This window comes from Argiope bruennichi, chromosome 2, assembly GCF_947563725.1.
Source record: "Argiope bruennichi chromosome 2, qqArgBrue1.1, whole genome shotgun sequence".
NCBI classification, from domain to species: Eukaryota; Metazoa; Arthropoda; class Arachnida; order Araneae; family Araneidae; genus Argiope; species Argiope bruennichi.
Genome location: NC_079152.1, coordinates 21,800,741 through 21,825,392, shown reverse-complemented (window position 1 = coordinate 21,825,392; position 24,652 = coordinate 21,800,741). Strand labels below are relative to the sequence as shown.

The 24,652-nt window shown below is 27.4% G+C and overlaps 2 protein-coding genes across 2 annotated transcripts in view; one reads left to right on the top strand and one right to left on the bottom strand.

Moving 5' to 3' along the window:
* The window catches only part of LOC129961890 (cytochrome P450 3A21-like), a 44,727-nt gene extending 44,061 nt beyond the window's left edge, over window positions 1-666 (top strand). Inside the window, exon 15 of the mRNA XM_056075510.1 lies at window positions 420-666. Within this exon, the coding sequence (XP_055931485.1) occupies window positions 420-506 (87 nt within the window). The 3' untranslated portion in view covers window positions 507-666. The remainder of the gene's footprint in view (window positions 1-419) is intronic.
* Window positions 667-5,750: 5,084 nt separating this feature from the next.
* LOC129954982 (26S proteasome non-ATPase regulatory subunit 11-like) lies at window positions 5,751-24,585 on the bottom strand. The gene is made up of 12 exons (XM_056068187.1): window positions 24,394-24,585; window positions 18,962-19,096; window positions 18,595-18,719; window positions 18,380-18,451; window positions 15,026-15,083; window positions 14,529-14,640; window positions 11,544-11,771; window positions 10,112-10,235; window positions 8,753-8,878; window positions 8,369-8,404; window positions 6,761-6,812; window positions 5,751-6,007 (listed from the first exon to the last, which is right to left on the bottom strand). Exons 1-12 carry the CDS (start codon window positions 24,488-24,490, stop codon window positions 5,865-5,867), a joined length of 1,308 nt encoding a protein of 435 aa, XP_055924162.1. The 5' UTR covers window positions 24,491-24,585; the 3' UTR covers window positions 5,751-5,864.
* Between the last annotated feature and the right edge of the window lie 67 nt (window positions 24,586-24,652).

Here is a 24,652-nt window from a genome sequence, read left to right as displayed (position 1 = left end):
TTGTAGCAGTTGCATTACTCTATCTTCTCTAAATGGTAAATAACAATAATAACTAACATCTATTACTAAATAGTAAATAATAATAATAAAAAGCTTTCTATTTTGGTCATTTAAATTTCCTCATAGCAAAGATAATATGGAAAATTATTGAATATCAATAAAATTTTTTCATTTCTTTTTTTCTCCTGAGCCACTGCTCAGGTGTCGCCCTCGTCATCTGAGCAAGGTTCAAAATGACGAGGTCCGTCCCAAAAATAACCCTAGTGTTGCCTTAAAAACGGGGCGTTCATATAACTAAATTAAACCAAACTCATGAGTCACTTTTATTGTATTTGGAACTATTTCAAAGCCTCTGAATGAAAAAAAAAAAAAAAAAAAAAACATTCGTTTCAGTTGGTCTAATCAATATTAATTTTCAGGATAATTTGGAAATTTTGTGCCGCCTCCGATTTTTGACACCAGCCAAAGTGGGCGTCAAATTGGAGCCAAGACATGAAGACAACTGAGAAAACAAGTACAATGACTTTCAAATGCAGCTATAGTTGCATCTTTTTGTTAACTAAAGAGTTAATTATCATTGCTCTTGTGAATTCGTCTTTTCTTTTGGTTCATGATGTATATAACGAAGCATTTTTTAAAATAAAAGAATTTCTATTTAAAAATTCATATTATTTTAGTTGTGAATACTTCATATTGTTACAAATCTGTAATGTTGCTAAACAGCACGGTTAGTTCAATTACTACCAAGACTGTTTTACGATCAGCTATGTTGGATGCTGATCGGATACCGAATCAGTGATCTCAGAGCTTGGCTATCATTTGGCGACAAAACAGATCATACTGGAAACTTCCAGAATTTTAGCGATTGATCAAATAGAAACCGAGATATGCCTGATTGTTCTAGAACTTTCTCTGCCCGCCTTCGGGAACTAAAAAAGGCCCGCAGTCACAAACAGAAGGCAGTCGTGTACAGAATAGTGGAAGGAGTCAAGAGCGAATAGTTGGATCAGTCCGGCGAAGCCCAAGCGTTGTGTGGAGCTCAAGCGATTGCTGAACTGAGCAGTGTGCCGAGTCCTGGTGTTTATTGTAGAAGCAGAATCGAGTCGTGTGTGGAGTAGCCAATCTGTAGTAGTGTGTCGGCAGTTGGATACAGCTAAAGTGAGGAGACAGTAGAGAATTACGTGTCTGGAGAGACCGTAGAGCATGACTACCGAGATTCCTTCCTCTTGCTGAATTCTGTATGGCCCCTTTGGGTGCTGTGGTTGTTATTGCTACCGATTACTACTTGTGGGCTATTGTTTGTTGCCTGTGTTCATCTCGGCTGTGCATTCATTGTCTTTGTATTAGTGTCGTCATGTTCAATAAGCGTCGTCGTTTGTTACTGAGACAGGCTGATTGTGTTTCTTCATCGACCAACAAATCGGAAAGAACCCCGAATTTCATAACTAATCATAATCCTATTTAAATGTTACAATTGCATTAATTTAGTTTAATGCAGAGCTCAGAAAATTTTAAATAAAAATTCCCGCAATAATTAATGATTTGATTAATGTAATAATTAAACTATTATGCATAATATAAATAATAGCATGTACTAATGCATAACGCGTATCTATGTTTATTCGATACAGATATTTTAAATCTTAGAGATTGGAGATATTTCATTCAAGATACTGAGCTTAAGTAGCTGACAAGCTTCTATCTGAATTTAAATACCATTTGTAGGGAAAAAAATTCTTAATCTAGTTGGCGAGAACAAAACAAAAAACCTCACTCAGGGGAAAAAGGTAGCTAAAAAAAAAAAAAAAAAAAAAAAAGCAGAACAGACAAAAAGCTAAAGTGAGCAGCTTTTAAATGTCAATAATTTAATTTAATAAATGTCAGTATTTGCATTAATTGCATTCACTTTAATAATTATATAATTTACCCTTTATATAATTATAATTCTTCCTCTGTTGAATAACAAATACCATCCAAGTTATTTTTGAGCCAAAATAATAATTTCTTTTACAATTAATTCCATAGTATATATTTTGAGGAAAGCTATTACTTTTTAGTTTGTTGGAAATAAATTCTAAGAATAATATCCCTCATAATTTCGTGGTTTCAAAGAATTTAGTCTTGGGAGAATTCAAATATTATAAATAATCCTTGTTTATTAAGCAATTTTTTTAAAAAAAATCCCAAGTTTTTTACCTTTAAAACTATTAAATGAATATGAAAATAAGCTAATGGCAAAGATGAAAATTAGAATTACCATTTCCTTTTTTAAAAAATTACAGTTTTTTGTTATAAATAATGTTTAATTTTTCAAAACTTTTTTTGAACATATATAACAGATATACTATCGATGAATTCTCTTTAAATCATTTAGAAATGGAAAAATAAATTAACAAATAAATAAAATTTTATGATAGCTGAGAAACATTATATATGTGCATCTGTATACTTCTGTCTAGTCTTCAGCAAAAGGAAACTGTCTATACCTTGTGAAAATAAAAATTTATAAAAGCTTAAATATTGTAGGCAGACAGGAAACAAAAACAAATAAAAATGTCACCAAAACATGTCATATGGTCAGGGGGAAGGGACACTTCTTTACTGTAAATTGAATGGTATTTAGTGTAAAAGAAGTTTTTAATTTTTTATCCAATGGAAACGGGAAATTGTAGGCGAATGAGTCAGCTTACTAAAGGAAATTGAATCTCATTAATTTGCAAGCAAATTGTAAAACGAATCCTAATTTTTAAATAAATTATTAGTGGCACTGACATTTCTTCTAAAAGAAATATCCCCCCCCCCTCTTATCGTTTTATGATAGGAAGGAATTGTAAGTTTATGAATCAGCCCAATGAAAATGGACCATATTGATCTGCATTTAAATTAAAAACCTTTACATAAATCCACTTAAATGAAATTAAACAAAAATTGGTTTTAATTTGAATATACTCAAGTATAACATCTTTGTAAATAAAAATTTCCTTAGGGCCCCACGGCAATATCTATTTGATAATCCTACTTTGCATTTCACCAAAAAAGCATTTGAATCTTCATCTTGGAAACATCATGATTTCTCTTTCACTTAAAAATGATATTCTAATCACATATTGCTAATCATACCACAATTTATGTTAAATATGTGGGTTTTGTATATTTTTTCAATGTTTTTTATAATTCTTATATTTTAAAAAATTTCTGTCAAATCTGTTTTATTCTTCTTGACGTTTCAATCAAGCTTATTTCCCTCTACGTTTTGTTACATTCTCATTCAGTTTCTTAATTATCAGTAAGGGGAAAATTTTACAAGTAAGTTTGAATGCAGAAAAACATGCTTCCAGTTTAAGACTAGAACAGAGAATTTGATGCCTCCAGATTTGAAGTACACTGGCATAAAGACTTCTTTTATATCAAATTTTGCAAAATCTTTTGAGATTCTTTTCTCTCTCACCCCCCCCTCCCTATTTCCTTCATTACTATCCCAACCCAATACTTTATGCAAATTCTACACAGGTGGACCAGTTTCTGTTTCAAATAACGGGCACAGAATTTAAAACGAGTTATCACCAAGGATGTCTCCACTTTATATGCTGCAATTATTATTTGCTACAGCCACATCCCTTATTATAGAATTTTCATGGTTGATCCAGTTGGGTTCGTAGTGAAGGTTTGTTAGTAGTTTAATATAATTTTTTTATTGAAGATGAACCACAGAAAAACAAAGATATAGAATTAGTTTAGCCATTCCTTCTACAATAAGTGTATGACAAGGAAACCCGAGAAAGATAATTAATGAATTCTCCACAATAGTTGATACTGATGCTTCCCTAATGGATCATTTAACTCTATATTTGTCATATAAGGAGGGCAGTGAATGTGTACTGTTAAACCAAATCCAGAAAGATGGAAAGCTCACAAGCTCTCTCACTTATAGTTAACACTGCCCCTTACTTTACTCCAAAAGTTCCCATTGATAATGAAACAGTTAAGTCACATATGGAAGTGAATGAAATGTTCTTTGATGCTTTCCGTATATCTGACTACCAGAAAATTATTCCCCCAGGTGCTGTTGCTTTAGAAGAATTAATCATTTAAAAAGGGCATTTTTTAAATAAAGGAATGTTAAAATACTTTTGGATTTGAAATTTTCACAAAAGGGATTTATTATATATATATATATTTGCTTTTTACATACTTATCAAAGCAAAATGTCATATTTTTTAGCCTAAATCAAGACAATAACAAAACTGATGCATACACACAAAAACTTGACTTTAATATGGAGTGTAGAACAGAGATAACGTAGAAGTTGATGTAGTAGACCACTTGGCGTAAATTTCATAAGGCCATAACACAGAATATATAGATAAGTAATGATAATATAAATATTGGAGATTTAATTGCCTAAAATCTGCTATATTTGAAGGAATCAAATTTCTTCCCAGATCAGAGGCCATTTTTTTTTAAAGATATGACTTTAGATTTAAGCCTTATTTTTGATATGGAAGATTTATTTTTAAATTTTAAAAGTTTTTGTGTAATTTTAAGAATTAAAAAGTATTACTTTATATATATATATCATTTATCTATTTAATCTTATCACACCATTAAAAATAGTCATGTGTAATTAAATAAGTGTATAGCTGAAGTGGGAAAAAAAAAAAAGAATAAAATTACATGAGGGTTATTTTCAGAAACTTTGAACCATACCTAAATGATAAAAATGACAACAAAATCAAATTTTCTCGCAAACAAAAGAATATACTAAATATTCACCAGAGATCTGTAAGCAGAGTGCATATCAAGAGGAATTAGATCTTGAATCTAGTCATGAAGTCCAAGCTCATTTGCCTACTAATGTAATTTTGAGGAGCTGCATGTCAAAAACTCAACAATAAAAGCCTCTTTTTGGGCTTCTATGAAATACATGCCAAAGTAATATAAACAGAAAATTCCTCCTTTTAAGATTTTTTTTATCCTTAAATTCTAAAATGTTATAAAAAAACAATATAATTTTTTTTGAATAATTTATTTTTTTAAAATGCAGCTACTTTATACAAGTTTCAGCTATATTATGATTCAAATAAGCCAGATAGTCAAAAGTAATTTTGCATCTGTTTCAACAAGTTTCTTTACAAGATTATAAACAACTGATGCAGATTCAGAAAAAGGAAGTTTGAATTCATCCCAAATGTAAGGCACCTTATATTTTAGCCAAACATAATGCTATAAAATGATGTTAGCTCATATAAACAAGATTTATGTTTTAAATTGTAATCAACATAATGAAGCACAATATGGAATGGGGGTAGAGAAAGTCAGAAGATGGAAGACCATTTGCTTTTGAAATAGTTACTAGTGCATTATGGATAATAAATGAAATAGACAAGAAGTAAAATAGAACAATCCATGCCCATTTCTGACATTCGAATTAATATCTACAGTCAGTCACTGAACAGTAAAGAAAAATACAACAAAAATCAATTTCATAACACATTGGGTAAGAATGTTTTAGTGATATAAAAGAGCACTTAATTCATGTGTTCTCCTGATAGTCAAAGAGGAAGAATATAAAAACGTAACATTTATAACAAGATAATAATAATCTGATGTAAAACTGTCAAATTTATAAATATCATTAGCTCGCCCAGGCACTCAGCTGTTATTTAAAATAAATATGCTTGTATCTACAACTCAACAACAAGGAAAGCGAGTTAATGAAAGGAAAAAGTAGACAAGATTTTATACAAGCATGAAAGAATAAGTACTTTATAATGAATTTCCTCTTTTATACAACCTTATTCATATATATATATATATAATATATTAAGAAACAGTTTTGATGATGCATTAAAACACAAGTCCCCTTAAGAGAGTTTGGTGGCTTTTTGATACAGGGCATCAACCACTTTCCCGAGGCTCTGGATGGTCTCCAAGGTCTTTTCATATGTCTGATTGATGGGGGCATCTTCAAAGATGATCAGCACTCCTTCTCCCTGATCTAAAATGCCTGAAGAAATGTTCCGTTTATTATATAAAAAAATGAAGATAATATATTACAATAAAATATCTTATCTCAAAGGAGGCAATCATTAAACATAAAGTAAGTGTACTTTGCTAGAATTTAAAATTATTTCATGGTTAGAGATATTTCAAGTTAAAAATAAAGGAATAAAGTTATGAATGAATATTTTACAGAATATCAATAATAAATATACATTTAGTTGACATGATAAATTTTAATTATATTCAGGTCTACTTTAGTTGCATATTAATATATCTTCTAGTTTATTATTTTTTAATAGCATTTGTCAAAAAGTAATTTATATTTGATTGATTAAAATGCATCTCACTTATAAAATAGAAGAAATGCTCTCTTAAAAAAAAAATGATATTAAATTCTGAGACATTTGAATTCAAGTGTTTCTATTAAAAAGTTCTAAGATTTTTAATTAATAGTAATCGTGCATAGTTGTATTTTGTTTATAATTGATTCCGGTTTGAAACTTTATTTTTTAGTTAATTTTATGCGACATAAAAGTTTTGCATTTAGGAATTGAAAAGATTTGACCAACAAGAAAACAATTCAAATTTATGTATTTGCATTATTTAAATTTAACATTGTCATTTCTACATTTTAAATGTCGTTTACAATAAGCTGCTATATCAAAGTTATTTAGAAAAATATGGCATTACAAACATGACTTTTTCTCAGAAAGTATTAATAGAGAATGAGCTATCTTGAACAATATAGCATACTTACCATTAAATTTCTTATCTAGAATCATCTGAGACAATTTCTTCTCTACTTGATCCTGTATTTATAAAATAAAGCCAATAATTTATAAAGTGCAATTTTTCATTCAAAAGTCTAACATCTCTTCTTTGCATATAAAATTACAGTATATTTCTACTAATATTAAAGATGAATATGTCTATTGGTTTCTATAAGTCAGACTATTCAACCTAGACCCACCAAATTGACATATACATATTGTTACAAACCTATAATATTGCTACCCGGCACGAATAGAGTCATCGTAAGAAAGACCGTTGCACGATCGGTCCTGTACGTGCTGAGATCAATGAACTTAGAGCTTGGCGACAGACTTGGCGAGCATTTGGCGGCTTGGCGATACATTTGGCGAGTTTGGCGACTAAATGGATAATACCAGAAGGTTCGAGAACTTTCACGATCCATCCACTAAGACACGAGGTACAGCCAGCTACGCCCTGATTGGTCTGAAGATTCTAGCCCCGCCTCCCGGAACTATAAAAGATGGGCAATCTGAAGCTGAGGAAGTCGTGTCGTGTGTATCGTCAGAAGTCCTGTGTGAGAGGAGCCGGAGTCGCCGACACGTAGAGGTCTTGGAGGATTAGACAGCAAGAAAGCTGCTGAACTATAGCAATTAAATGCGCTGAGTAATTACGATTGATCGACGGTATTTTGCTGTATAGAAAAATTTTGTAACAATATTTTAGAGAACGGAAATGTACAACATGAAGCAAATTTTTGAAATTTTAATTAAGCTCAATTTTGATATTTTTTTCATGATAGCTTCCAAAACTATTATCACAGTTCAACTTGCTGTGGTTGAATGCTTATGTGTTTCAATATATTTCTATTAATAATAATAATAAAAAAAGGAATGTGTCTTTGTAAGTATTAGTGCTTACAGAATTGTCACAATTTCGCACAGATATACTTCAAAAGATGAGAGTGTTCATTTGGAAGCAATTTTTATTAATTAAAACTGAAGTTGAATTTTGGCATTTTTCATAATAGCTTTCAAAAATATTATTGCATAAAAATGAATTTTATACTGCTTCAAAATCAAATTGCCTTTTTAATTGCACTAATAGTCATGTGAATTTTTGCTGAATTTTGGTAATTTTTAAAAAACATCTTTTCGCTTAATTTTTAACAATAGCAATTCCTGAATGAATTATTGCCCTGAAATTCAAATCAGTTTTATTGTTTTGTCAAATATCTGATCGCATGATTTTTTTCCCCATTGTTGAAAGTTAAAAGAAGAAAGAATTTGTTTAATAGCAGAGTAATTTACATGACATATAAAAAGACGAAGTTACAACACCACAAAATTTATAAGACGAATATTCAAGATAAGATGAACTGTATATTTAAGTTTTTAATGCCATTATGATTCTCCACGAGAGAAAGGAATGTATACAATATACAGAATTTAAAATGACACAATTTTAATGCTAGATAGACAATTTTACAGAATCATGGGCACTAAACTATTTATCTCAAATTAAATATAACTAAAATTTCCAGTGAACCAGCCTACTGCCTGAAGCAATTAGTTAATAAATTTTGAGAAATTAAAGGGGAAAAAAGTATTCTTACCACAGTCAAGTTGATGATTTTTGCTATATGCGATACCTAGAAAAAAGAAAGCATAAACTGAAATCTGCAATTTAATGCATTAATCAGAAATTATTTATAGCAACATTTTAAAAATATATTTAAAAAAATTCAAACTGGGAACTAGTAAACATTTTTAAAAGAAAGGGACAAACACAAATAATTAATGATAAACATCCATTAAATTATTTTAATATGTAGGATCATGAAACTTTCATTTTATTATTGGTAATCTCTTTTAATAATAATTATAAATTTTTTTCAAATTAGAACAAAAACAAGCATTTCCAGAATATGCAACAATATTTTTTCTTGTTTACCTTAATTAAAAATTAAAATTGGAAGAAAAAAAAAAAAGCCACTTACTTGCACTCTAGAAAATGGTTCAATAATCCGGCACAAATTCTGTTCTAACATGGTATCATATAAAGTATTCAAATGAGATTTGATAAAAGGATCTTCCACTAATTCTTTTCTAAATTTTACAAGAGCCTTAAAAAAAGGAATGAAATAAAAATTACATAACAAATAAGGGCAAGAGAAAAAAATTCAATGCACAATGATTATTTAAAGTCAAAATTTACTTATATTAAAATTATTGCAAAATTAAATTCTTGACTTTCTTGCACCGTGAGACAGCATATTAATCAGATGCATGGAAAAAATATTGGTGATTATGTTAAAAGTTTCATAACTTCCTTTTTAACTTTTCAGAGCTTTAAAATGTATTTAAAAAATTACTTAATTTTCATGGGAAACTGCCAAAACAATTTTACTGGGTAATGCTAGCCGATGATATTCATGATATTTACCTACATGTTTTCTAATTAAATTTTTAAAAAAATTCTTAAATTTGTAATTTCAATTTAATGGACCTCAAATTATTGAGCTTTGAATTTAACAGATATACAATCAGATCAATGTAGGTGAGAAGAAGAAAAACTATTGAGGCCTAAATTTGTGATCAGATGATTTTAAAAATCCAGCAGCATGTATAATTGTATATAATAATGGTTTAAATAAAGATATCTTTAGTTCTAGGATTGCTGGTTTATTTTTAAAACACCTAACTGTTGACTATCAAAAAATAACATTTAATGAATAAGATTTTCTTCATGAGACTTAACTCATGATTTAATACACATCAGACTTTATTCCTTTTAGTACATTAAATCAGAAGTAAGTATGCTGAATTCCAACCAATTTATTCATGAATTTCAGGGAAAAAATTCTAATAAAATACACTTTAAATATATTATACACCCCATTTTACAAGGACAGGGAAAAAAAAAAAAAAGTTTGTCTCCTAATTGCCCCAAATTGATTGAAAATTATAGTTGAATGGTTGTAGTGTGATATAAGTAATTAATGATTTATATAAAATAAACTCAACAAACCAAAAGATGTATATATATTTCCTTTCAATTTAACCATCATTTTAAAGGCAATTATTTTGTCTAGAAGATGGAAAATTTATTTTTAACTAAAAATTATTAGCAAAATTCTTTAAAACCGAAGAAAGTCTGGAGAAAAAGAAAAGAAATTTGTTGCTTTGAAGCAGGCTGAATTTTTAACATTAATTTTTTAATGAATTATCTAAATACCCTTTTACATTTTTAAAGCATAAAACTATGTTAATAATAATTATTACATGCTTTTCCTATCTCAGCCTTCGGTTTAATCATTAGATACTCAAAATAAATGCAATAACATTAACATTCGTACCTGTTGGAAATCAGCCATGGACCTTTTACGACTTGCTTGAGCAATGGCTTTCAGAGCATCGACTTCAGGGCCAGCATATTTTAGTACCAGTTTTCCAAGAATGATGGAAGACACTTCATCTGGTCTAAATAAACACAGAATATACAAATAATTATATTACTTTGCCATAATTTGCAAACAAATGCAGAAAACTAAATATAATAAACTGTTTTATTAAAAAGAATAATCAATTCTTACTAATAGAAAACATAAGGCTTAAAAAGAAGTCATTAAGAATTTGGTATCTCTATTATCTCATATAATATTTCATTTTTATTTTGATACAATGGGGAAAAAATAGTTTAAAATTACATTATAAATAAGCTTGACACCCAACATTCCAGTAGAAAAGCTCTGATAAAATAGCATGCAACTTCTTGGTATGAAGTAACATATAATTTTTTTTATAAGAAATGCTTTTGATACTGGTATTATTGACAATAAAATGATTCAAAATTAATTTTATCTTTTCTTTGATAAACTATTACCTGAAATTAATCTGTGTAACAATATAGTGAAATAAAATCACACCTACTACTCAATAGAAATCATTTCACATTTTTTGATTATTATTCATTCACTATTCACAATTTTATTTTAGTTTCAAAGGGAGATGATACAGAACATTTTCTTTTAGCATTCTTAATTTGGGGGGGGGGCAAATAAAAAGACTTCGTTTCATTAGTCAGAATGATGTCACATGCTTACATTTCATAAGAAGCTATAACTCAACTCATAGCCAACTAGTATCAGATGTGTTGATTAACAAAAGGACATTTCTTATAACAAAAAATTACATGTTGTTATTTGTAATACCTTTTAGCTCTACTTACATCCCCCCTTAATGAGTAATATTTATCAAACCTGTATGTAGAATAAATCTTATCTGGAATTATAATCTTGCATTCAGCATAAAAGAAAATTAATTGAACCAATAATCAATCACTAAAATGTGGAAAAGAGCCTAGGATGAAAATTATCGTTACGTTTAGCAGCAAAATTTACCATTATCTCCACCTCTTTATCTGAACAGAATTCTGGGCTTAGTCGGTTTATGCATTTCATCTTTCACTAGCATGAACTCTTTTTTTTTTTTTTTTTTTTTTGCCTGTATATTGTTGCTGAGAATTTCAACTCTCTCTATGAATTTAGTCAGTCTTCATTATCTCAGAGAGAGGAATAATATAAATGTAAAAAATACACAACAATAAAAAGTGTTTACTAAATATTTTTAACATGTACATATCAATAATTTGCATATTTCACATTAGACAGAATTTACCATGTCAGCCCATTGCCCTGAACCTATTAGTCATTGTCAATAACATTGCTTAACCTTAAATATGAAACTTGCATAAAAATAATAACAAACATGAAGAATTCAAATACTCACTGGTTGAGCATAACCTTGGAAAGTAACATGTATTTGAGCGATTGCATGGCTTTTGGACTATCTACAGAGTCGTATCCTTCAAATGCTTCATAAAAATATGAGAAGGCTGTCTTAAAATCTTTTTCATCTGCTGCATGAAGAATACCAGATTGCAAGTCCAAGGCTGCTTGAAGTTTAGGAGGACAATAGATTGCATTGGCAGTTGTTCGAGCAGAGGTCAGAGCAGCTCTTTAAGAAATAGGTTTTTAATTTTTTTTAAAACACATTTCATTTATTCCACACAAATAAAATGAAACACTGAAAATACTATAGATCAGAAAAGTAATTTTTATAAATAATAATGCCTGTTTTTAACTTTATTAAATATTTTAATGAATAACAGCAACATATTTATAAAGTTATAATCTAGAGCATTGGCTTTCTGGTAATAGAACTTATGAATTTAAAAGAATTCTAAATAAATCATAACAGTATATAATGTATATTTTCGTGTATAAGTTGAGAATTTTTGGAACTTTTTCTAAAACTTAACTACAATGGTCAGCTTATATATGGATTCACTAATCTTGCAAAAAAAGATTTTTATTAGTTGAAAAGCACAAGCAATATTTTCCAAATATAATCAAATGCAGCACTTTTCATTTTTACAGTAAATAATTCTTAAATTAATTAAAAAATAATTAAAATAAAGCAAGATTTATTTTTCTTTTGTGAAAATAAGTTTTTCCAAAACTGTTTATTATTGCTGGTTTTTATGTCTCATCAAGGATTTGTAATTAGAATTTCCTACAAATGTGATCACCTGTAACTTGAAATTTACTATATAATAATTTCTCTTCCTGTTCATCACTCAAACAAACAAACAGAAATAATAAGATTGTTGCATATACAGTAGATAAGATACATACTATGGCCATCACTTCTGCAGTTTGAATTTCCCTGATATTTCCAGATTTTTTTTAAAAAAAATTTTGCTGACATTTTTCAGATCTATCTAATATTCTCAAAATAATGTTGCTTTCTTTATTTACTGCACAATATGTTTTTAACATGATGATAATATGAACAAAGCCATTTTACTCTTTTAACTAAAATCAATGTAAAATAAAATTCAATGCTAGAAAATAAAAATAAAAAAACATTTTCAATAATTGAATAACAGAAAAGATTTAATTATATAAAACATTTCCCTTTTTATGTAAATATATTAACCAACATTAAAAGGTACATGCTTATCTAGACACATTTTTAGCCAACAGTCATTATCTCAGGACTGCTTGTCAGATTTACTCATGAAATATGCAATACGAAAATGCATGCACACTGGCAGAATGCATAAAAATGAAATGATTTGTTTCCTTTCATTGGGTTCTTCCCTATCCATACTTCCATAGTGTTCACCAACACACATATCAGAACTGAACAATAATTCTATTAGCAGAAGGGGGGGGGGATCATTTATAAAAACAAAAAAAAAATATTCAATGAAAAATTGATAAACTTTTAGCCCATCAACTATAATAAAAAATCTTTTGCATATTGGTTAAATGCTTAACACACAACATAATAAAATAAGTGGAGAATTGGACCTTATCAATTTTTTTTTCTCTACTGCATAAAAGGAAAAATATTTTAAAGGAGCAAATTTTAAAAAAAAAGCCAGAAGAAAATATCAGCAATCCAATCCATGTTGTTCACAACATCCATCCAAAGGAAGAATTTAGTAAAAGATCCATATTCACAATATTTAAAAATAAACACACACAAAAAAAGTGTTAAGAAAATATTAGGAAGGATGTCTGGTACTTCCTAATTCAATAAATATACATGCATGCAAATTTAATTGTCCTGAAAAAATGCTAACAAAAACTCTTGGGAATATATTACATATGTAATAAATTAGATATGATGGTTAATCTTTCTATTCCATTGTAACTCCAAATGTTAATTTAACCAATTTTATTGTACCTAAATTGCTTTGGCTACAGCTAAACCTAACCGCAAATGCAACATGATCTAAAAATGACGAATTAACAAATTATATAATCAAATTATCATTGCAATGCCCTAAATAATGGAAGAAAATGGGATAAAAGGAGTAAATTTTTTTAGATAAGTGTATAGAATACAAAGATAAAGCAAATAATAATCTGGTAAACAGATACAGAACATCCAGCACAATTTGAATCATTATAATCTAGATCCTTAAGAGTTCTTCAGAATTGTAAGAACTTCACAAAAACCAGTGATGTTACATACCCTCAGATATTTTAATATAAATCTTCCTCAACCTAGTGTGTGGTTTCTGCTTTTGACTGTCAGTAAATGACCGATTTTCCATTAGTTGCCAATGATGTTTCATTTTACCGAAGAAAAAATATCAGAAAATTGTCCTTTAACATTAGAATTTCCAATTTTTAAAAAATTTCCAACATCAGAATAAATTCCCTGACCTTTTCCAATCTCCAGAAATTCTCTCATAACTACTGGTTGCCTGATCATCCTCGATACCAGATAGAAAATAAATATGGGAAAAAAAAAAATGTATCAGAGTTACCAAATTTAGAGCTATTATCATTAGCATTACTTTATAGTGATTTGATTGAAAAAATATTTAACGCATTTTACCAGTCTGACAATATTTTCATTCCCATGGTAACATTTGAAAAAAAAAAAAAAAAAAAAAAAAAAATCATTTCAACTTATATACAGATTTGAAATTTGTATAAATGTTTTTTTGTATATATCTGGAACTATATGATAGAAAACTATAGAACAAATGCTATGAAGCAATTTGCAGACTATAATAAAAGATTATTTTAAAAGAAATTAATTTATTCTGAAATCATAAAGAAAAAGTTAATATGCCAATTTTTTTCGACAAGCAGCAATTTAATAATAAAGAAAGTCTGAAAACAGTTATGTTTATAGATTGTTTGTATTCACATTGAAAAATTGGTAAAATAAAAATAAAATTTATTTTACCTTGCTTTCGGTAAATTGCTCAGGGCATGATAAACTTTGCTCTCTAAAAGCTGGACTTCCACCAAAAGATTTTTGTCATCCATCTTTTTCAGTTCTTTCAATAAACCACTTCCTAAGAAAAGGGCCAAAAATATAACATCATTAGCATGAACTTTTAAAGTTTCGTTCTGTAGGAAAAAAAGCTACTAATAATATAGATTCAAGACCAAATGGATTACATATTATTAAATTGCAATATATTAAAAAAAGTCATACATGTCATTATGCACAGAATATATTTGTATTAAACTACTTCCCCCTTATTTCGAGTCATAAAAGTAACATTATTACCTAATTTAAAATAGAATATGTACAATTTTGCACTTATAACAAAGAAAGAAGAAAGATAAAAATGTTGCAAATGGCAGTGCAACCTTCAGATATTTTTAATAGTACGGCAATATTTTATAATAATTAATACCCTCATTTATACAAACTGCATTGAAAGGATTACCTACCTAATTGTAAGGCATCAGAATATCTGTGTGTATCATAATATAAAGCGATCAATCTTGCCTAAAAATGAGAAAATTTTCAGATATTAATTTTATTTTGTAACAGTTTTCACATGACACGACTTTTCATAAAGGCAATAAACAACCATAAAAGCATGAAGTCACCAGAGAGAATTGGTGGACAGACTTTGCTCAACTTCTCATTGCAGCTTAACTCAACTGACTACTATTCACTTTTAACGCACTCTCATCTGCACCTTTTTAAAGTCAAGATTCTCAAACATTTTGGATGATTTTTTTTTCAAAGATGGGGATAATTGACTCAACATCCATTCAGTAGCAAATACTTATGTCTTAAACTATCTTCTGTAGCAGGATATTTACAGCGCAGGGAAGTACTATTACAAATTCGTAACATTTAGTGGAGGTGTCACATACTAGCATTTTTATCTGTATACTGCCAAAAGAATTTATATGGTCATAGCTAAACTATATCTCTCTATATGCAAAAAGTTATGTATATGACATTGAAATCACTTTTATTACTTGTTTAATGGTACATCAAATATAAACAAATTGCTCTACAAACATTTTTCATACTGCTTCACAGAACATTTTTACACCTGCATTTATTCAATGAATCACTAATTAATGGAACTGTAAAATATTATTAAAACGCTCTAAAGGGAGTTCAGTGAATGACCAAAGATTCTATTTAATTAGAGGAAAGATGTAAAAGAACTTAAGAAATAAGCATCAAGCTAAAAGTTTAATTCAGTAAAAAAATAGACTTAACTGTTTCCAGTTGAGTAATTGCTATATTTACCAATGGAAATTGATAATCATACTTTCAAAACAATTATCTAGGAAGAATGACTTTTACATTATCTTAAAAAAACTTTTAATAATATCAATTTCCTTTATCTGCAATTTTAATAAAAGTTCTAAATGCAATACGCATTTTATAACTATGATGAATTAATAAGTTATGTTAAATTTACTGGTTTATGCTGCTTGTAAAGTAAGATTTTGTCAATAATCATTTAAATAAAGTAGGAAATCCAATTTTTTGTTAATTCATTTGTTTCAATTCAATTTCAATTTGTTTTATTATTAGATGGTGGTCAAGCGCATCTGTAACAATGCTTTTAATGTTAGACTGAATACAAATTTATTCATTATAATATTCAATCACATGTTTTTCCAATGCTACAGTTAAGATTTATGGGGGGAAAAAATGCTTTCTATGGACATTATTTTCGAAATAGGATTTTAGCTTCCATTTGTATTTCATAGAATATACACTTTTAACAAGTTAAACAAATCGCAGTAATTAATAAAACATTAATTCAATTATTTTTTTATGTAACAGCTTAAAATGTCAATAATATGGGCTAACAAGCTGATTGCCAAAGGCAGATAGTATATCTTCATTTTTACAACTTCATTTTATTAGAAACACTTATCATAATAAAATGATAGTAAATTATTCATCACAGTCAATACAAGTAATAACAGCAAATGCTCGAGTTGGTTATATGCATGTTAAATTTCAATAAGAAAATAGCATTTATCTTCAATTTTTAATCCAATTCATCAAAAATGCAGATATTTTAAAGATATCTCTACTAACAATAAAGATGAATGTGTGTGTTGTGCACTTTACAAGTTGAATGTCGGGTCTAGAGCAACCAGATACTTTTTAGGAATAAATATTTTAAGAATTTTTTTAATTATAATTTTAATTAATTACAAATTAAGCAAAATTTTGGAGGTCTTTATTTGTAATAGCTTTGGAAAATACCACAGCACAAAAACAATGTTTATATTATCTTAAAATTCAAAAAAATTATATTTTCAATGATATCAGATATTTTAGACAAGATACAGACTTGGAACAAAAAAGCTGAACAATATAAAATAATGTACTGTGTCAAGCATAAATACTGAAAAGAAAAACAAGTCTGATTAATTGAACAATAAAATGAATAAATTTATATAAAAAGAGTTTAGGATATTTAAAAAGAACGAAGAATTATTACATAAAAAAATTAACTGATCTCAAGAAAGATGCAAATCAACTCTGTAAATACTGGAATCGGTACTTTCAGAGGAATGGGTCATACTTGATACTTTAAATATATTTTACAAAAATAAAATTAATTGTTAAAATAAAACTTGAATTCTTTTCGTTATTATTACAAATATTTCATATCGAATCATACTTCAAATGTTAATGATGAAAGCATGAAATTAAGGCTTATTTTTCCATAGTATGTAGTTTTCTATTCGAAGTAAGCTTTTTATATACTTGTTGAAATGTGTTGTACCACAATTAAAACTGAATATCACAATTAAGTAATGATGAGATTTTTTTATAGTATGCTTATTTTCAAACAAACATTTCTTTGCTTTTATATATTTGGAAACTCAAAAATGTAGTATTCTTATTGCTTGAATATTGATTTCTTACTGTATTGCATTGAATTTTGTTAAATTTAAGAAATTTTTATTGAATAGTCTTCTGATTTATTACACAAATCATAAAAAATATTCAGTAATGCACATAAAACTACAATGTTGAATGATTCTATTTTTCATTCTTAAATTTTAAATAAAAATGCTTCATTTAAAAAAAATAATAATCTGGTATTAGTTAAAGTTTAAACAATTCTGTTTTAAATTAACGCTAACAGTGCAAAGCTTTTTAAATAGTGTATATTGCATTCATATCAAACTTTAAAGATACATAGGACACTTATGTAAACTGCATGTCAGTTATTAAGGGGGGGGGGGATCACCAAGGATGACATTTTAGTCATATCTAAAATCTAACGATGTTTACTAATGATATGAGGTTAAGCTTAAAAATCATCATTAGCATGTGGTTAACACACAAAATACAAGCCCAAGCTTATAAAATATTTAATTAAAAATTTTTAGCAAACCATTAATTCCCGTAAATCAGCAGATCATCAAATGTGACTAGTTAAGTAATAAAATATATTTATACATGTTCTTATTCTAAAACAAGACTAAATCAAAAATTTTGAGATCATCTTTTTGAGTCTCTACTTGGTATACAAATAAGTTTTACATTGCTTAAATGTTTTTAGATATTTTACATTACTTAATAAATTGCAATACAAATTTATATAAATCAAATGAAAAAAGTTACTTTATATTTAAAGCAAATTCAAGATGAAAGCAAAATGAGCAAGTTATTTATAATTAATTATATTTACTGTTGCTGATACACAATAGTAGGATCTCTTCTCATTAAAAATTTCAACAAAAATAGTAGACATAAATTAATACACTAATATGTATTAAAGAAAACACATGTCATATGCTTACTTCAAGAGATTGTCTCAGAAAAGTTCTTTTTTCTTGTTTGGCCCACTCAATACACTCGACACACAGATCTACCTAATTAAATAAATTTCACAGCTAATTTAAATACATACAGAAATGCAACAACTAGCATGATAAATGCTGAAATAATACAGTTTCTATACATTGAGAAAGAAAATTATCAATAAAAAAGTTCCTTGACTAATAAAAAGACTTACTTCCATTCCAGTCTCAGCTTCCATGTCTAAAAAGAGATCTACAAGAGCTCGAACTAATTTGGATGCTTTGGCTTTGCTGATTTTATTCAAAAATGGTCTAGTTGATTTTATCAAGTTGCCCAATTCTGTGGGAGAAACCATCACACTTATTATATATTTTTGCTGATATAACATAAGTATACTTGCAATTATATAAATTTTTTTAATAATCAAATCTTTATATAACTATATTCAGATTAATCTTCTACCAGTTCCAATTTCTTTGCTTAAAAAAAAATGAAGTCATTTAATGGAGAAAAAAAAAAAGAAGTCAGACACAGAAATAAAAACTTTTTACTCTGAAACTATAATTTTAAATAGATCTTACCAACAGCCTTTCCTGTACGACTGAGCAGCTGCCCCTGTTCCAAGATATTTTGTTCTTTGAGACGAAGGCCCTCCTCATCGAGGATCTCATCTTCTTCTTCCTCTGGAGGTACATCAGGTTTTACACTGTCCTGAGCTACAAAAGAGAATTTCAAATGAATTTCTACATTCATACTTAGAGAATAAGGTCATTTTAAAACTTTTTTTTTTTTTTTTTTTTTTACGGAGTTAAATCTGGATATCAATTTTGATTATGAAATTTTACTCATGGTCTAATATCTGACATTTTTCTTTATGAATGAAACTTTTGATGAAATACTCAAGTCACCAAAGGACATTAAAAGAATTTATCATATATTATTGCTATTTCAATATAGGTTATAATGATAATATGCTTCACTTTAATCAGCTTAATGATATCAGAATAATTTTGAATATGTATTCCATTAATAGGGTTCAAAGAGAAGTCTGTCATAATGATTAAAAAAAATGGTATAGGTGGAATAATAATGCTAATTCAGACTCGCAACAAATAAAGCCCCTTAAATAGAATAGCATTAATTTTAATTACATATTTTTAGAGATGAAAATAAAAATAAGATTCATTACTTTTGTAAACATATTTTATATTTCCTTTCTTACCAATTAGCATCTTTAATAAGACATCTTACTTATTAATTGCGAGAACCAAATGAAAAATAAAGAACCATGGGAAAATAACTAAAAATAACCAACATCATGAACATAATATAATATTGGGAATGGGAATTACCCTATGTAATTCATTAGGAGGGTTCTCATTTTTATTTTTTATGTTTTAATTTCAGTTAAAACAAGCTTTTTTTTTAAAACTTTTTTTTATTTTTTCCAAGGAACAAAAGACCTTATTTATTCAAATCAAAAGTAGGAATCCCAAAGAGTATCACTGTGATAGATGTGACAAACCTGTGGGTGTAGTTCATGTTGCAATCTATTTTCTATGTCCCAATCTACTACAATAAATGTATAAGACATCTTTGAGTATAATTATGATATATATGTAAGCTGGAAAATAATTTTATCCAACTTGCAGTGAGATCATCAAATTACTGGAAACAAACTTCTAGCTAATCAGCAAATAGTACATTTGAGTTTTATAATTTACAAGATTATATTGTTCCCAAATCAAAGTGCTAACTTAGTATATTTAGTTTTTTGGGAGAAGGCAAGGATTCTTAAAAGAGCAATGTCTAATCGAGGAAAAAATAATAATAATGCACTCTTATTGGTGCAATTTACAATAAATAAATAAAATAAAAAAGTCTGCTGTAGGTCAAACAAGCAGAAAGGCATGATTGCAAGTTAATTGTTTATTATTTAAATGACAGTTTCTTTTTTTTTTTTTTTTTTTTTTTTTTTTGTTGAGTCTAAGAGAGTCAAAGCAAAAAAGATGTCTTATGGAAATCAAGCAGGAGTAAACAGATTTACTGTGAGAATCAGTTTTTTTTATTAGTCATATCAACAATGCAATTGCATTTCTTAAACAATCAACAACACACTATCTGTTGATCTATAAGCTAATCTTATACATCAACAGATAATATATTTTCGCTGTTGGCATACATTTAAGTTTTAGTGCTTTGAAGAGTTTTAAGCATGAATAATCTCAAGTAATTAGCAGCCCAGCTGTATTATTTGGAAAAAAAAAAGAAAAAAAAAATCAATGAAAAATGGAATTATAAGGGAAAAAAAAAATTAAATATACAGATCTAAATACTTGAACCAAATATGTAGTAAGAATAAAATACTGAATAATGTGAATTATTTTATAATGCATAGAAAAACAAAAAACTAGAATATTGAGAGCAAGTTAAATTCTGTATAATCTTTTATTGGGAGGAATTCAAACACTATCCTGATACAATCAAATAAGGGCATTAAAACTTTTATAATATTTGAGAGTAATGCTTTGGTAAAGGAAATTTAATCCTTTAAAATGTTTTTATTAGACAGCATTTTTTTTTATCTGTTTGAAGTTAATAGCCTGAAGAAGATTTATTTGTTTTTTAAGGAATTCATTTGCAGGTAGTGTTCCATTTCATGATTTGAAAGATTTAGTGAAATGTGAAAACATGAATAAAGGCATTTCATCAACTGTTTTGAAAAAAAAAAAAAAAAAAAAAAAAAAAAATTGTAATCCATGGCATTTAATTGAAGAATCAAGCATTTTTGCAAGTTTTAATAAAATAGTTTATCTGATTTATTAAAAGCATCTTATAAAGAGTTTGAAACAGGCAACTTTTTATACTGAGAGAAAATACATTATTCCTTCCACAGAAATTCCTCTCTAATTTTAGTATCATTTATTTTAATTATTCACAATACTTTTTTTTTATCAAATATTAATCTTTGATTTTAGAATAACAGACAATTTCTATTATTTAACAATTTCCAACTAAATAAATACATATTAAATCATTTAGAATTTAAATATGGCATCAAAACTTAATTCATTGTTGATATGTTTCCTCCCTTCCCAGAAAAATGTTTTTTTCAGAAGATTTTATATTTATTAAAGAAATTGGATATTGATACTAGCTATTGGAATTTCAGTCCATCAGTTGTTTCTTGGGTTAGGAACAATTCTTATTTAAATAAATAAATTTTCCAGAAACTCATGACTATTAATGACATAGCCAGTTAAGAAAGAAGTGGGGTTTAGTATGAAAGATTTCAATCAATAACAGAAGCAATTTCTTCTTCTAAGTATAGAAAACTATGGAAAACAGAATTTGGACGATAAGAAAAGTGAAAAAAGTTAAGTTGTTGTTGTATATCCTTTTAAAGATTCGATCAAAAACATTAAAGCAAAATTATATAATACTTACGAGTACGAAAAATACAGATTTTCAAATGATAATTTACAACAAACACATTTTTTTGTTACATCTTATCAATCAAATTAGACAAAGTTGGGATAACTATATATATATTAAAAGAACAATTGGTATAATTCTACACTATGCTAACAAGAGGGGAGGGGAAGAAAGTATTGCTTAAAAAAAACATTAAGTAAATTTTTATATCTATAAAAAAAAGCCATTTTAATAATATCCATAGTATTTAACAATTAAAAAAAGACATTACACAATACTATACAAATGAAAATCATATTTAAAATTTCAAAGATGATGGATTATTATAAATGGTTTTAAAATTGATTAATGAAACTCTTTATACACTTTGATACCATGGGCAGCTAATGAAAACCATATATTTCAATTTTGAAAATAAATAAATAAATAATAATAAATAAACAAATTTTCCAATTGCCTAAACTAAATATAAATTTTTTTGAAAAATTAAGTAAATTCTTTTGAACAATAATAAAATTAACAATTAGCCAACAAATTTCAAGCTTAATATAATATCTAAGATGATAGAAATATACCTTTTGGTACTTGAAAAATAGATTGGATATTACTTTAAAAGTTAATAGTAATAAAACAGAGGATTATCATAAAAACTTTGACCATGAAAAGATAAAATAGTTAATATGTAGTTTATCTACTATATGGCAACAACATGTAATAATAAAATATGAACATTCTTTATTCATCTGCAGTAAAAAAAAAAAAAAAAAAAAAAAGCTAATTATATTTTTAAAAACAAAATTAATATGAATAAAGTAATGCTCAGCCTCACTATACACTCAAAATAAGAAGCAATATCATTTGCCAATAAAAAAAAGTTCAAATGATAATGATTTGAAAGATGGAGATAAAAAGAAAATATTGAATAATTTAACTGTTTCTGCAATTTTTTTTTAGCGTTCATTAGTAAGGCAGACACACAGACACTTACACACACACACAGAAAAAAAAAAAAAAAAAAACTTCTGAATGCTAGTGACAGATTTTAGCATTGGCTTATATAATGATCAGTTTTAGTTCTAATGAGATATTGTGAAATCACTAAAAAAAATTACTAGAAAACAATCTAGAAATCATTCTGCAGCATCACATGTTTAGAATTATGGAAGAATACCCTTACAGATGGAGAAATTCCAATGAATTAACATATACTAATTAAGATTAATAGATTTTTATTTATAAACACAAAAATAATTTTAATCAATTAAAAATAAAGCTAAAACTTTTTCAATTTCGTTAAGGTAGAATATAAAGGTAGAATATAAAAAAAAAAAAATACCTTGAACATAATTTGAATACACTTCAAGAGTTTTGAATGACCTTAAAAGTTTTTGCAAAAAACTTAATACACAGTTTCTCGCTCTACACATCAAAATTGAGCTAATCATCCAAAAATTTGTCAAAAGCATGCCATTGTGAATGGCAATCAAAAATGATAAATAACTTTTCTAGGTTGTAATAAAAATTATAACAATTACATTAGGTAAGAGAAAGCTCTAAAATAATTCAATTTTGGCAATTGTACATTAACCTTAAATTTAACTGAAAAATATGTTATTACTGTAAGAATCATTGCTAATTAACACACTATTAACCCAAATAATCTTACTTACCAGGATGATTATACATTTACTAGAGGTAATCAGTAATATTTGAATGAAACATTCAAACTATACAAATAAAACATCAATAAAAATATAAAGAGCAAAGCATTTCATTAAAAAAATTCATGATGATTTTTTTAGAAAGTAAACTGTTGATTCACTAAAGTAAGTCGTTTGTGAAATATATAATTGTAATCCATGAAAAATGTAACATGGATTGAGTATTTGCAGTCATAAAACAATTATTTATTAAAACATACGCAAGAATTTATTATTTCTTTCCATTCAAGTACATATTGTAACAAAATAATAAAAAGAATGTGAAGATTTGCAAGAAATGATGCAAGCTCTACAGGATTGAATAAGGATATGAATTTCTTTAAAATTCTGTATTTAGCTTATTCATTGCTAAAAAACAAATTTCAACATCATACTTTTTTAATAATATATCATTTAATTTAAATATGAGATTCTTCTTAAGTGATAGGTAGAAACAAAGGTAAACAAAAGGACTAAATTCAAATATAATGACATTATCATTAAAAATAAAAATCGAAATCTATATTACATTTCTTTTTTTCAAATATAATCTGCCACAGTAGGATTTGAACGCTTTTTCAAATAGAAAACAAAGAAAAAAAAATGAAATAAAAAGAAATGTGTAATCAAGGACGTTGCACTCACTGATTTAGCAATCGGATTACAAATGCAATGTCATAGTTTGGCACATGTACAAGAACAATTTTAGAGGGAAACAGCGTAGATACATTTATTAATTTTAAAAAATTTATAAACAATTTAGAATTACAAAAATGCAATACTTTAAATTGGAATATATCAAAACAAATTCAATTTAAAGTGCAAAGAATGTTCGCGAAAGACAGATGCAAAATCGACTTTAAAATTAAAGTACATACCTAATTTTTTGAGTTGCTCCACTCCATCTGATTTTTCAGTACTGCGGTTCTTCTTGAACTTTTCTGGTCTACCAATAATCTTCACAGCACCCGACATTTTTAGAGATATGAAATTTTGTAATTAAATATGTGTTTACAGTTAGAAACGCGCCGGCCAAACTGAATGTTGCCAATGAAAGGAACTACTTTATTCTGTAGGTTGTCTGTCTGCTACGATTTTCATGTTTCGATTATTTTTTTATTTGTTTAATTAATTATA

Excerpts from the sequence above, each read along its gene's own strand:
- LOC129954982 (XM_056068187.1), bottom strand. The coding sequence starts at position 24,490 with ATGTCGGGTGCTGTGAAGATTATTGGTAGACCAGAAAAGTTCAAGAAG. Across the intron at positions 14,641-15,025 it reads TTCTGATGCCTTACAATTAG|GAAGTGGTTTATTGAAAGAA; the intron begins GTAGGTAATCCT and ends CCCTTTTCTTAG. Across the intron at positions 10,236-11,543 it reads TCCAAGGTTATGCTCAACCA|ACCAGATGAAGTGTCTTCCA; the intron begins GTGAGTATTTGA and ends GTGTTTATTTAG.